Consider the following 13,011-nt stretch of genomic DNA (forward strand, 5'->3'; position numbering starts at 1 on the left):
GGCGAAGAGCTTCAACTCCAACTCGAAGCCGGGCCGGGGCGCAGCATGGAAGGCGAAGACGCGTCCCACCAAGGCGTGGTCCTTGCGGAAACGGACGTTGAAAGCAGCGCAGGCGGCAAGGGCGGCCAGGCGTTCCCGCACCGCCGGCGGTTTTCCCGGCCAGTCCTCAGCGCGACCGCGCACGGCTTCGCTCAGTTCCGCCGGGCACCCGGCGGCACGGCACCGGCTGGCCGCGGCGCTCGGCCGGCGTCTCTTCGGGGCGGCTCAGCCCCTCGGGCGAGCGCAGCAGAGTCAGGACGCGGCGGTGCCGGATTTCGGCGCGGCCGTGCCGGAAACGACGAGCGGCCTCCAGCGACGCTTCGATACGATCGGCGCCCTCGAAGCTGACGCAGCCGCGGCAGGCGGCTTCGCCGAAATCCCACACCACGGCCCAGGGCGGCTTGGGCAGCTGGCACAGGGAGCACCAGCGCCGGCGCCGCGACGTGGCCGGGGCCGCCGGGACCCCTCCGGGGTCTCCCTTCTGCGGGGGCTCCTCCGCGGGGCCCTTCGGAGGGTCCGCCCCCCCTCAGCACAGCGCCCTCAGAGCCCCCAACCCCAGCAGAGACCCCTCAGAGGGCCCCCCGGGAGCGCCCCCCCAGAGGGTCCCCTCTCCGCAAAGACCCCTCAGAGGGGCCCCCCGGGAGCGCCCCCCCAGAGGGTCCCCTCTCCAGAAAGACCCCTCAGAGGGGCCCCCCGGGAGCGCCCCCCCAGAGGGTCCCCTCTCCGCAAAGACCCCTCAGAGGGCCCCCCCGGGGAGCGCCCCCCCAGAGGGTCCCCTCTCCGCAAAGACCCCTCAGAGGGCCCCCCGGGGAGCGCCCCCCCAGAGGGTCCCCTCTTCGTAAAGACCCCTCAGAGGGGCCCCCCCTCACCACAGGCCCCTGCGGGCGCCCCCCGAGCCCCCACCTCCAGCAAAGCCCCCTTAGTGGGTCCCGTCAGAGCCCCCCCCCCAACACAGCCCCCTCACGGAGCCCCTCAGAGGGTCGGGCCGGGGCTCATCCCCTGTGTGTGCCCCCGCCCCCCCCCGCTCAGTCCCGTACCGGCCACCGGAGCACGGGAGGGAACGGAGGGCGGCACTGCGCCTGCGCGGGCGCCCTGCGCGCAGGCGCACCGGGTGCACGGGGAGGCCGCCCGAGCGCGGAGCGACGCGGCGAGGCCTGCGGGGGGGCCTGGCCAGGGGCCCAAATACCCTCCGAGGGGGGCTGCGGGGGAATGACTGACGGCTGCAGCAACCAATGGCACCGTGGAAGTGAGTGGCGGGCTCCGCCTGCCCGCCAATAGTGGCGGGAAGGTGAAGGGCGGCAAGGGAGCGCCCCGAGTGGCTAACGGTAACCCAGAAGCACTTGGGGCGTAAGGTGACGGGCGGCGGCGGGCGCCAATGAGACGGCGGAGAGGGGCGTGGCCAGCCAATGTGGCGGGGCAGGGCTGCCAAGGGGGTGGGGCTTCAGCTGAGGCGGAGCGGGTCCGCGGCGGGCGGTGAGTGACCGGCGCCGGCACCCGCGGGCTGATCCGCCCGGTAACCGTCCGGGGGGGGCTCTCCGGCCCCCAGCAGCCGCCCCCAGGCCGAGCTTCCCCTGGGATCTGCCGCCTGAAGAGGTCTGACCCGCGGCTGGGCCCCCCGGTACCCCCAGAACAGCCCCGCCCCCTCAGAGCAGCCCCCCCAGAGTCCTGGGGTCCCCCTTACACCCCCCAGCAGCCCCCCCAAAGCCCTGGCGTCCCCCTTATACCCCCCAACAGCCCCCCCAGAGTCCTGGGGTCCCCCTTACGCCCCCCAGCAGCCCCCCCCAAAGTCCTGGGGTCCCCCTTACACCCCCCAGCAGCCCCCCCCAAAGTCCTGGGGTCTCCCTTACACCCCCCAACAGCCCCCCCAGAGTCCTGGGGTCCCCCTTACACCCCCCAGCAGCCCCCCCAAAGCCCTGGGGTCCCCCTTACACCCCCCAGCAGCCCCCCCAGAGTCCTGGGGTCCCCCTTACACCCCCCAACAGCCCCCCCCAAAGCCCTGGGGTCCCCCTTACACCCCCCAACAGCCCCCCCAAAGCCCTGGCGTCCCCCTTATACCCCCCAACAGCCCCCCCAGAGTCCTGGGGTCCCCCTTACACCCCCCAGCAGCCCCCCCAAAGCCCTGGGGTCCCCCTTACACCCCCCAACAGCCCCCCCCAAAGTCCTGGGGTCCCCCTTACACCCCCCAACAGCCCCCCCAGAGTCCTGGGGTCCCCCTTACACCCCCCAGCAGCCCCCCCAGAGTCCTGGGGTCCCCCTTACACCCCCCAACAGCCCCCCCAGAGCCCTGGGGTCCCCCTTACACCCCCCAACAGCCCCCCCAAAGCCCTGGCGTCCCCCTTATACCCCCCAACAGCCCCCCCAGAGTCCTGGGGTCCCCCTTACGCCCCCCAGCAGCCCCCCCCAGAGTCCTGGGGTCCCCCTTACACCCCCCAACAGCCCCCCCAAAGCCCTGGCGTCCCCCTTATACCCCCCAACAGCCCCCCCAGAGCCCTGGGGTCCCCCTTACACCCCCCAACAGCCCCCCCAGAGTCCTGGGGTCCCCCTTACACCCCCCAACAGCCCCCCCAAAGCCCTGGGGTCCCCCTTACACCCCCCAACAGCCCCCCCCAAAGTCCTGGGGTCCCCCTTACACCCCCCAGCAGCCCCCCCAAAGCCCTGGGGTCCCCCTTACACCCCCCAACAGCCCCCCCAGAGTCCTGGGGTCCCCCTTACACCCCCCAGCAGCCCCCCCAAAGCCCTGGGGTCCCCCTTACACCCCCCAACAGCCCCCCCCAAAGTCCTGGGGTCCCCCTTACACCCCCCAACAGCCCCCCCAGAGTCCTGGGGTCCCCCTTACACCCCCCAACAGCCCCCCCAGAACCCTGGGGTCCCCCTTACACCCCCCAGCAGCCCCCCCAGAGTCCTGGGGTCCCCCTTACACCCCCCAACAGCCCCCCCCAGAGTCCTGGGGTCCCCCTTACACCCCCCAACAGCCCCCCCAGAACCCTGGGGTCCCCCTTACACCCCCCAGCAGCCCCCCCAGAGTCCTGGGGTCCCCCTTATACCCCCCAACAGCCCCCCCAGAGCCCTGGGGTCCCCCTTACACCCCCCAACAGCCCCCCCAGAGCCCTGGGGTCCCCCTTACACCCCCCAACAGCCCCCCCAAAGCCCTGAGGTCCCGCTTTCACCCCCCAGCAGCCCCCCCAAAGCCCTGGGGTCCCCCTTACACCCCCCAGCAGCCCCCCCAAGCCCTGGGGTCCCCCTTACACCCCCTAGCAGGCCCCTCAAAGCCCTGGACCCCCCCCCAGCAGCTATGCAGGGCTCACTCGTCCTCCCCCCAAAATCGACGCCCCCTCCCCCCAACTACCGCCCAGCAATTCTGCTCCCCCTATGCACCCACCGCCCCAAAATCCACCCTCACACCCCACCCCTCACCCCTTGGGCCTGGCTCCCCTTTCCCAGGTGCGCTCCCCCGATCTCCCGGGGGTTGCCCCCCCCCGACTCTCAGAGGTGCCCCCCCCGCGCCGAGCCATGGAGGAGCCGCGGCGCGTGCAGGCCGACCGCGCCTTCCGAGACGGGGGGCACACCGTCCGGCTGACCCTGGCCCCCTCGGGGCTGGGGGTCGAAGTGGAGGCTCACCTCACTGCCGAGCAGTGGAGGGGGGAGTTTGACGCCGCCTGTGAGTCCCGAGGGAGGGTTGGGAGCTGAGGGGACCCCCCCCCCCACAAACACCGACCCCTCTTCCCCCCATCCCCAATTCCCGCAGTCATCGAGGACCTGACCCGCAGAACAGGGAATTTCAAGCAGTTTGGGATCTTCTGCAGCATGCTGGAGTCGGCGCTGACGCAGGCGAGGCCGGCGCTGCTCCCCTCCCAGCCCCGCGGCGTTTTGGGGAGGGGGCGTCCCGCTGAAGCCCCTCCACATTTCCCCTCCGCAGACCGGCCGCTCTGTCAGCCTGGAGCTGCTCACCTACGCCGACCTGGAGACCCTGCGCAGCCAGAAAGCGGGGACGTGCGCCCGGCGCTCGCCTCCTGCCGCTTCCCCGCTGGGCGCCAAGCGCTACCTCATCCTCGTCTACTCCGTCGAGTTCGACAGGTGGCAATCAAGGGTGGGGGACGTGCGACGGCGGGCGGGGGGCACCAGCCTCACCCCCCTCCACGCGTGCTTCCCGCTCCCTGTCCAGGATCCACTACCCGCTGCCGCTGCCCTACGCGGGGAGGCTGGATGGTGCCGCGCTGCACGGGCCGGCGCAGCTCCGGGCTCGACGCGGCGAGAGTCGCCCGGACCCCGAAAACCGGCGCTTGCGGGACAAGTGAGCAACGCCGGTGTCACCGGGGAGGGCTCGGGAGATCCCCCGCCTCTGCCTGGTGCCCGGAGCGACCCCGTTCCCCTCCCGTCGCCAGGCTGCAGCGGGCGCTGGAGGAGAAGCGGGCAGCGGAGGCGGCGCTGCAGGCGCTGCGGGCGGAGAAGGACGGCGGCGCGGCGGCAGAAGCGGCGGCGCTGCTGCGAGTCATGCAGGATTTGGAGGCTGAGCGGCTGCGGGAGAAAGCCCGCCACCAACGGGAGCTCCGGCAACTGGCCGCCGAGGTGGGCGGCCGGGGGGCTGCCGAGCGGGGCGGCCGGGGGGCTGCCGGCGCCGCAGCGAACCTTTTCTCGGCCCTGCGCTGTCGCAGGTGGCGGAGGCGAAGGCGGCGGAGCGGAGGCTGCAGCTCCAAGTGAAGAGGCTGACGGCCGAGCTGGCCTCCTGCCAGAGGGGGTGAGGCCGGGCTCCGGGGGGAGCCCGGTGAGGGTGGGGTGTCCCCCCCACCACCCCCTCACGGCGCCGGTTCCCTCGCAGCCGCGGGACAGCCACCAGCACGGCCCCCCGCCCCCCGGAGCGCCGTTCCACCTCCGCGCCCCGACTCCGGCCGCGCTCGACGTCCCGGGAGAGCCGGCGGGGCGACCGAGGCCGCCCCCCCCCGCCGCCGGCGCGCTCCCCGTCGCCCGCAGGTGAGGGCCGCCCCGGGGCCGCTCGCGCCCCGTGTTTCGTCGCCTCCGCGCCCCGACACCTCTGCTCTGTGCCAGGGCCCCGCTTCGACCCCACCGCCTTCGTCAGAGCCCGCCGGCGCCGGCAGGAGGAGGCCGAGCTCAAAAAGTAAAGCGCTGCCCCCCGGGGCTGCGGCGGGCGCTGCCCCTCGGGCCCCCGTCCCCCCCCAGCCCTCACCGCCGTCTCCCTTGGGTGCAGCCAGCGGCGCAGGGCAGCTTTCGGCAGCGCCAGCCCGGCCGGGAGCCGCGGGCGCAGCTCCTCGGGTGAGTGGGGCGCGCGGAGGGGTGGCTGGGGGGCACCCACTGGGTGCTGGGGCTCCTTTCCTGAGCCCCCCCCCCCGATTCACCCCCCCCCACCCCTCATTTCCCCCCCCGCAGCCGAGAGCTTCCAGAGCCGGCGCTCGGCGGTGAGCTCCGGCAGCGAAGCCGATGAGCGCTCCCAGCCCCTTCCCCGCAGGTAACCACCGTGGGGGGGGGCGGGGAAGCCTGGGTGGGTGTCCCCCCCCCACCTCGGGCAACCTGAGCCCCCCCGACACCCCTTAACCCCCCCAATTCCCTCGGGCAGGGGCAGGAGGGTGGCCTGCGCCCGCAGACCCCTGAGCACCTCGTCCTGCAACACCCCCGGCATGGTGAGTGGCCGCCCAGACCCCCGGGACCCCCCCCCAGACCCCCACCTCTCTCCTTGGGGCACCCCCAGGCGGGGTGACCGCTGCATTTGGGGGGGGGGATGCCCCACCAGTGCTACCCCCACGTCCTCCCCCCCCCGCCAGGCCCCTCGCCGCAAGGTGCCAGGGGGCAGCGCCGCTGGCAAGCGCCTGCATAAAGGTGAGTCCCTCCCCCAGCCCCCCCCGGCTCTTTCAGGGTGCCCCCCGCCCCCGTGGGGGCCTTTTAAAACCCATCCCCCCCCCCCAGAGAACCGCTACGAGGAGCCCTCGGCCGAGCTGGCCGAGATCGATGCGCGGCTGCGGGCGCTGCAGGAGTACATGCACAGCCTGGACGCCTGCGCGTGACCCCCCCCCAGCGCTGTCCCCCAGAGACCCCCCCAGGGGGGGCCCCAGGAGGTGACAGCGCTGGCGTGGGGTGAGTGTCCCCCGTGTTTCCCCCCCCAAAATAAACCTTGGTTGGTCCCCACGGCGCGTCCTGCTTTTTGGAGGGGCTCGTGCCTGCGTGCTCCCCCCCCCCGCGTCCCCCCCCCGTGTCCTGCTGCTGTGACACGGTGGGAGGGACACGACGGCGACACGACGCACCAGGGACGTCACCGGCGGACGTGGGGGACGCGGGACACAGCCCAGGCCACCGCAGTGCTGTCCCCTGGGCCACCATGACGTCACACCGCTGCCCCCCCCCGACCCCCCCACGGCCTGCCACTCCGGGGTGCCCCCGTCCCCCCTGCGCTGTCCCCACGCCGCAGCTGCGCCAGCGCCAGCGCTTTATTCAGCTCCGCGTCACAGAAGGCGCCGGCGTTCAGGGACGAGGGTGCATGGAGCCAGCCCGGGGCTGCAGCTCGGTGACGGGGGCAGGCGGCCACGGGGCCGCCAGTGACGATGTCACCCCAGCAGGGAAACCCCGGGGGGGGCCGGGCACCAAAGCCCCCCCCCCACCAGCACAGAGGACTTCAGTGCTGGCGCGGGGTGCCACAGCCGCAGCTCCCTGCCGCCGCCGCCGCAACCGCGCCCGCAGGAGGACGCTGCGGCGACGACGCCGGCGGCGATCGCGCCGCCACGGGGTGCGCGGTGCTGGTGCCGCCACGAGGACGCCGGATCCCGGGGACGTCGGCGACGCCGGCAGCGGTCAGAGCGCCGGCAGCGGCCCGCGGATGTCGGGCAGGAGGCGGCAGGCGGTGACGATGTCGACGGCGGCGGCCACGGCGCGCAGGTCGCGGCGGGCCAGGCGCAGGCAGTGGGCGGCGGCGGCGGCGGCGGCCTGCGCCTGGCCCAGGGACTCCCCGAGCCCCCCCAGCTGCCGGGCGGCGCTGCCGTAGCTCTGTCGCAGCGCGCTGCCCACCGCGCCCCGCAGCCGCCCCGACCCTGCCCGCAGCCGCTGCTGCATCAGCGAGGGGTCCCCTCGGCCGCCCCCCCAAACCGCCGCCGGCTCCTCCGCCAGCACCGGCGGGGTCTTCGGCCTCTGCTGCTCCTCCTCCTCCTCCTCCTCCTCCTCCTCGGTTTCGGAGGCTTCGCCCGGCACCTTCAGCCCGGTCCCGGGGGCCCCCCGGGCCGCGCCCCCCAGCAGCTCCGGTTCCGAGTCGCTCTCGGAGGCCTCGCCCGGCACCACCCTGGGCGGGCGGGGGGCAGCCATGGCCTGGGGGGGGGCGGGAGCACCCCTCCAGTGCCCCAGCTGGGGAGGGGTCCGGGGGGCAGCGCCCCTCCAGTGCCCCAGCTGGGGAGGGGTCCGGGGGGCAGCACCCCTCCAGTGCCCCAGCTGGGGGGGGGTCCGGGGGGCAGCACCCCTCCAGTGCCCCAGCTGGGGGGGGGCTCTGGGGGGCAGCACCCCTCCAGTGCCCCAGCTGGGGAGGGGTCTGGGGGGCAGCACCCCTCCAGTGCCCCAGCTGGGGAGGGGTCCGGGGGGCAGCACCCCTCCAGTGCCCCAGCTGGGGAGGGGTCTGGGGGGCAGCACCCCTCCAGTGCCCCAGCTGGGGAGGGGTCCGGGGGGCAGCACCCCTCCAGTGCCCCAGCTGGGGGGGGGGTCCGGGGGGCAGCACCCCTCCAGTGCCCCAGCTGGGGGGGGGTCCGGGGGGCAGCACCCCTCCAGTGCCCCAGCTGGGGGAGGGGTCTGGGGGGCAGCACTCCCCCAGTGGCCCCAAAGCTGGCGGGGGGGGGGGCGCTGGAGTATCTGTGTCCCCCCCCAGCCCCCCATGCCCCTAGCCCCATGGAGACCCCAGCCCCCCCCTCCAGTACCCCCCAGGGTACCCAGCAGCCCCAGGGGACCCCCGGACCCTCCCCCAGCCCCCCCCCAGCCCCTCAGGGCCCTCCAGACCCCCCCAGACCCAAGGAAACCCCCAGATCGCCCCCCTAGACCCCCCCCAGCCCCACGAGGACCCTCAGGTTCCCCCACAGGGCCCCCCAGCCCCCCATGACCCCTCTCAGCCCCCCGGACCCCCCGCCCCCCCCCGGGGATCTCGCACCTCCTGCCCGGCGCCGCCGCCGGTCACATGACGGGTGAGCGCTGCGTCACGTGGCAGCGCCACCCGGAAGTGCCCGCACTCGGCATGGCGGGCCGCGCGCTGCCGGGGGGGGGTGGATTGGCGCATGCGCAGGGCGGGCAGCGAGTGCGCTCTGCCCCCTGGCGGCGGGGGCTGGGCACAGGGACCCGCGCGCCGAGGGACCCCCACCCTGGGGAGCCCCCACCCTGGGGACACCCCCCCACCCTGGGGAGCCCCCCACCCTGGGGACACCCCCCCACCCTGGGGAGCCCCCACCCTGGGGACCCCCCACTCTGGGGACCCCCCCCCTCTGGGGACACCCCCCCTCTGGGGACACCCCACCCTGGGGACCCCCCCCCTCTGGGGACCCCCCCACTCTGGGGACACCCCACCCTGGGGACCCCCCCACTCTGGGGACCCCCCCACCCTGGGGACACCCCACCCTGGGGACCCCCCCACTCTGGGGACACCCCACCCTGGGGACCCCCCCCCTCTGGGGACTCCCCCACTCTGGGGACACCCCCACCCTGGGGACACCCCCCCACCCTGGGGACCCCCCCACCCTGGGGACACCCCCACCCTGGGGACCCCCCCACTCTGGGGACACCCCACCCTGGGGACTCCCCCACTCTGGGGACCCCCGCCCTCTGGGGACACCCTCACCCTGGGGACCCCCGCCCTCTGGGGACACCCTCACCCTGGGGACACCCCCACTCTGGGGACCCCCTCCCACCCTGGGGACCCCCACCCACTCTGGGGACTCCCCCCAACCCTGGGGACACCACCCTGGAGTGGGGCCGTGACCAGGAACTGCCTGGGGACCTGGACTGGTCCCAGCTCCGCACTGGGACTGGGCCCAGGACAGGGATCAGTGACACAGCTGGGACTGAGACTGGACTGGGACTGGGACTGGGATTGGGACTGGGATTGGAATTGGGATTTGGATTGGAACTGAGACTGGACTGGGACTGGGACTGGGACTGGGACTGGGACTGGGATTGGAATTGGGATTTGGATTGGAACTGAGACTGGACTGGGATTGGGACTGGGATTGGGATTGGGGCTGAGACTGGACTGGGACTGGGACTGGGATTGGGACTGGGATTTGGATTGGGACTGAGACTGGACTGGGATTGGGACTGGGATTTGGACTGGGACCGGGACTGGGACTGTGATTGGGATTGGCATTGGGACTGAGACTGAGACTGAGACGGGACTGGGACTGGGATTGGGACTGGGACTGAGACTGGACTGGGACTGGGATTGGGACTGGGACTGGAATTGGGACTGGGACTGGGATTGGGACTGGGATTGGGATTGGGATTGGGATTAGGATTGGGATTGGGACGGGGACTGGGATTGGGATTGGGACTGGGATTAGGACTGGGACTGGGACTGGGACCACAGCCCGCAGCTGGGCCAAGCCTCCCCTGGCACCCAGCACCCAGCCACGCACCCCCGGCACCCCACCCCGCAGCCCCCGGCCCCTGAGCTCCCTCCGCGGCCCCGCGCCCGGGTGCCCCTCGTGCTCTCCGCGCCCCCAGGTCACCGCAGCCCTGTCCCCCCCCGCCGTGTCCCCTCGCCACCCCCAACCCCTTCCTGGCCAGGGTGGCAAAGCGGGCGGAGCGGGTGGCCCACCAGCGTCACCGGTGCCGGGGCCAGCAGGATCCTCTGGCAGGAGCCACTGGCCACAGGAAGCGGTGGTGTCACGGCGACGGCCGGGTGACGGCGATGGCGATGGCAGGGTGACGGCGATGGCAGGGTGACGGCGATGGTGGTGGCAGGGTGATGGCGATGGCCGGGTGACGGCGATGGCGATGGCAGGGTGACGGCGATGGTGGTGGCAGGGTGACAGCGATGGCAGGGTGACGGCGATGGCAGGGTGACGGTGATGGCAATGGCAGGGTGACGGCGATGGCCGGGTGATGGCAATGGCGACGGCCGGGTGACGGCGATGGCGATGGCCGGGTGACGGCGATGGTGGTGGCAGGGTGATGGCGATGGCAGGGTGACGGCGATGGCAGGGTGACGGCGATGGCAGGGTGACGGTGATGGCAATGGCAGGGTGACGGCGATGGCCGGGTGATGGCAATGGCAATGGCAGGGTGACGGCGATGGCAGGGTGACGGCGATGGCAGGGTGACGGCGATGGCGATGGCCGGGTGACGGCGATGGTGGTGGCAGGGTGGTGGTGGCACGGCCATGCCACGGGCAGCAGCTGTCCCCGTAGCTCTGCCTGCAGCCCCCCACGTCCCCTCTCTCTCCTCTGCCCCCCCATCCCCTCTGTCCTCCTTTCCCTGCATCCCCATGGCCCCCATCCCTACACCCCCCATGGCCCCCCATCCCTACACCCCCCCATGGCCCCCATGGCCCCCCATCCCTACACCCCCCCATGGCCCCCCATCCCTACACCCCCCATGGCCCCCCATCCCTACACCCCCCATGTCCCCCATCCCTACACCCCCCATGTCCCCCCATCCCTACACCCCCCCATGGCCCCCCCATCCCTACACCCCCCATGGCCCCCCATCCCTACACCCCCCATGGCCCCCATGGCCCCCCATCCCTACACCCCCCATGGCCCCCATGGCCCCCCATCCCTACACCCCCCCATGGCCCCCCATCCCTACACCCCCCATGGCCCCCCATCCCTACACCCCCCCATGTCCCCCCATCCCTACACCCCCCATGGCCCCCCCATCCCTACACCCCCCATGGCCCCCCATCCCTGCATCCCCATGGCCCCCCATCCCTACACCCCCCATGGCCCCCCATCCCTACACCCCCCCATGGCCCCCCATCCCTACACCCCCCATGGCCCCCCCATCCCTACACCCCCCCATTTCCCCCCAATCTCTACACCCCCCCATTTCCCCCCCCCCAATCTCTACACCCCCCATGGCCCCCCCATCCCTACACCCCCCCATGGCCCCCCATCCCTACACCCCCCATGTCCCCCCATCCCTACACCCCCCATGGCCCCCCCATCCCTACACCCCCCATGGTCCCCCCCATCCCTACACCCCCCATGGCCCCCCATCCCTACACCCCCCATGTCCCCCCATCCCTACACCCCCCATGGCCCCCCCATCCCTACACCCCCCCATGGCCCCCCATCCCTACACCCCCCCATTTCCCCATAATCTCTACACCCCCCCATTTCCCCCCCCCAATCTCTACACCCCCCCGTGCCCCCCGCGTCTCCTTCACCCCTCCCTCGCCCCCCCGTCTCCAGCAGGCTCTGTCCCCAGCCCCGTCTCCCCACCCCACCCCACGCCCCGGCCCCTCTGTGGGACTGGATCCGACTGGGCGTTGCTGGGCCCTGACTCAGGAGAAGATCCCGCCGGCGCAGCCGGAATTTCGACCCGCCCCACACCTAATTATTTCCTCCCCTGGCCCAGCAGCGGCAGGGCCGGATCCTGATCACCCCCATCTCGTATAAATCCGGCGCTGAGTCGGCGTCAGGGACCGATGTGGCCGGAGGTGGCCGGGGATGGAGCCGGCGGCGCTGCCTGGGGTAGGACGGGGACGGGACGGGGACGGGGACGGGACGGGGACGGGACGGGGACGGGGACGAGGATGGGGCAGGATGAGGCCCCAAGGGGGTGGCCCTGGGGTTGCTTTGGTGGGGGGTGTCCTGGGGGTGGAGAAGGTGTGGGGGCCCAGCCACCAGTGTCCCCAGTACAGGCTGGGCTAGGGTCACCAGTGTCCCCAGTACAGGCTTGGCTATAGTGACCAGTGTCCCCAGTACAGGCTGGGCTAGGGTCACCAGTGTCCCCAGTACAGGCTTGGCTATAGTGACCAGTGTCCCCAGTACAGACTGGGCTAGGGTCACCAGTGTCCCCAGTACAGGCTTGGCTATAGTGACCAGTGTCCCCAGTACAGACTGGGCTAGGGTCACCAGTGTCCCAGTACAGGCTCAGCTATAGTGACCAGTGTCCCCAGTACAGGCTGGGCTAGGGTCACCAGTGTCCCCAGTACAGGCTTGGCTATAGTGACCAGTGTCCCCAGTACAGACTGGGCTAGGGTCACCAGTGTCCCAGTACAGGCTCAGCTATAGTGACCAGTGTCCCCAGTACAGGCTGGGCTAGGGTCACCAGTGTCCCCAGTACAGGCTTGGCTATAGTGACCAGTGTCCCCAGTACAGGCTGGGCTAGGGTCACCAGTGTCCCCAGTACAGGCTCGGCTATAGTGACCAGTGTCCCCAGTACAGGCTGGGCTAGGGTCACCAGTGTCCCCAGTATAGGTTGGCTATAGTGACCAGTGTCCCCAGTACAGACTGGGCTAGGGTCACCAGTGTCCCCATTATTGGCTGGACTATGGTAACCAGTGTCCCCTGTATTTGCTGTCCCTCTGTCCCCAGTACAGCCTGGGGTACACTCACTGGTCTCCCCAGTATGGGTTCTCCCAGGGTCTTTAGTATAGGCTGTCCCATGGCCACCAGTATCCCCAGTAGAGGCTGTTTCACGGTCACCAGTGTCCCCAGTCCTGGCTGACCCTGTGCCCCTCATACAGACTCTTCCGGAGTCCCCAGCTCAGGATGTCCCAGTCCCACCAGTGCTCCCAGTCCAGCCTGTCCCATAGCAACCAGTATCCCAAGTCCAGGCTGTCCCATGGCCTACCCCATGGCCCCCAGTGCTCCCAGTTCAGGTTGTCTCATGCTCCCCAGTCTCCCCAACAGCAGTTGCAGCCCGGTCCCCAGCACCCAGCAGGCCAGTCTGTCCCGGTTATTCCCCACTCCAGTCCGTCCCAGTCCGTCCCAGTCTGCCCTCCCACCCCTCCCAGACCCCTTGTCACCCAGGTCCCCTACCTGGTCCCCACAGGGGCAC

General features: G+C 72.1%; 3 protein-coding genes across 3 annotated transcripts in view; 2 read left to right on the top strand and 1 right to left on the bottom strand.

Annotated features, from left to right (window-relative positions):
• Positions 1-1,246: 1,246 nt before the first annotated feature.
• On the top strand, positions 1,247-6,087 carry CCDC61 (coiled-coil domain containing 61). The gene is given in 13 exon segments (XM_086769215.1): positions 1,247-1,632; positions 3,481-3,697; positions 3,785-3,867; positions 3,956-4,113; positions 4,202-4,330; positions 4,422-4,605; positions 4,692-4,774; positions 4,856-5,175; positions 5,260-5,307; positions 5,422-5,500; positions 5,609-5,672; positions 5,814-5,868; positions 5,956-6,087. Coding segments are annotated over 12 exon segments (1,449 nt in total). The 5' UTR covers positions 1,247-1,632; positions 3,481-3,549; the 3' UTR covers positions 6,054-6,087.
• A 739-nt stretch (positions 6,088-6,826) lies between these two features.
• On the bottom strand, positions 6,827-7,350 carry BLOC1S3 (biogenesis of lysosomal organelles complex 1 subunit 3). The gene has a single exon (XM_086769211.1). It carries the CDS (start codon positions 7,336-7,338, stop codon positions 6,835-6,837), a length of 504 nt encoding a protein of 167 aa, XP_086625337.1. The 5' UTR covers positions 7,339-7,350; the 3' UTR covers positions 6,827-6,834.
• Positions 7,351-11,566: 4,216 nt separating this feature from the next.
• Positions 11,567-13,011, top strand: part of NKPD1 (NTPase KAP family P-loop domain containing 1) — a 7,056-nt gene continuing 5,611 nt past the window's right edge. Inside the window, exon 1 of the mRNA XM_086769208.1 lies at positions 11,567-11,699. Within this exon, the coding sequence (XP_086625334.1) occupies positions 11,676-11,699 (24 nt within the window). The 5' untranslated portion in view covers positions 11,567-11,675. The remainder of the gene's footprint in view (positions 11,700-13,011) is intronic.

This window comes from Chlamydotis macqueenii, chromosome 31 (assembly GCF_036417535.1).
Source record: "Chlamydotis macqueenii isolate bChlMac1 chromosome 31, bChlMac1.mat, whole genome shotgun sequence".
NCBI lineage: Eukaryota > Metazoa > Chordata > Aves > Otidiformes > Otididae > Chlamydotis > Chlamydotis macqueenii.

Bases quoted from the DNA above. Each gene is read 5' to 3' on its own strand.
- BLOC1S3 (XM_086769211.1), bottom strand. From the start codon at position 7,338: ATGGCTGCCCCCCGCCCGCCCAGGGTGGTGCCGGGCGAGGCCTCCGAG.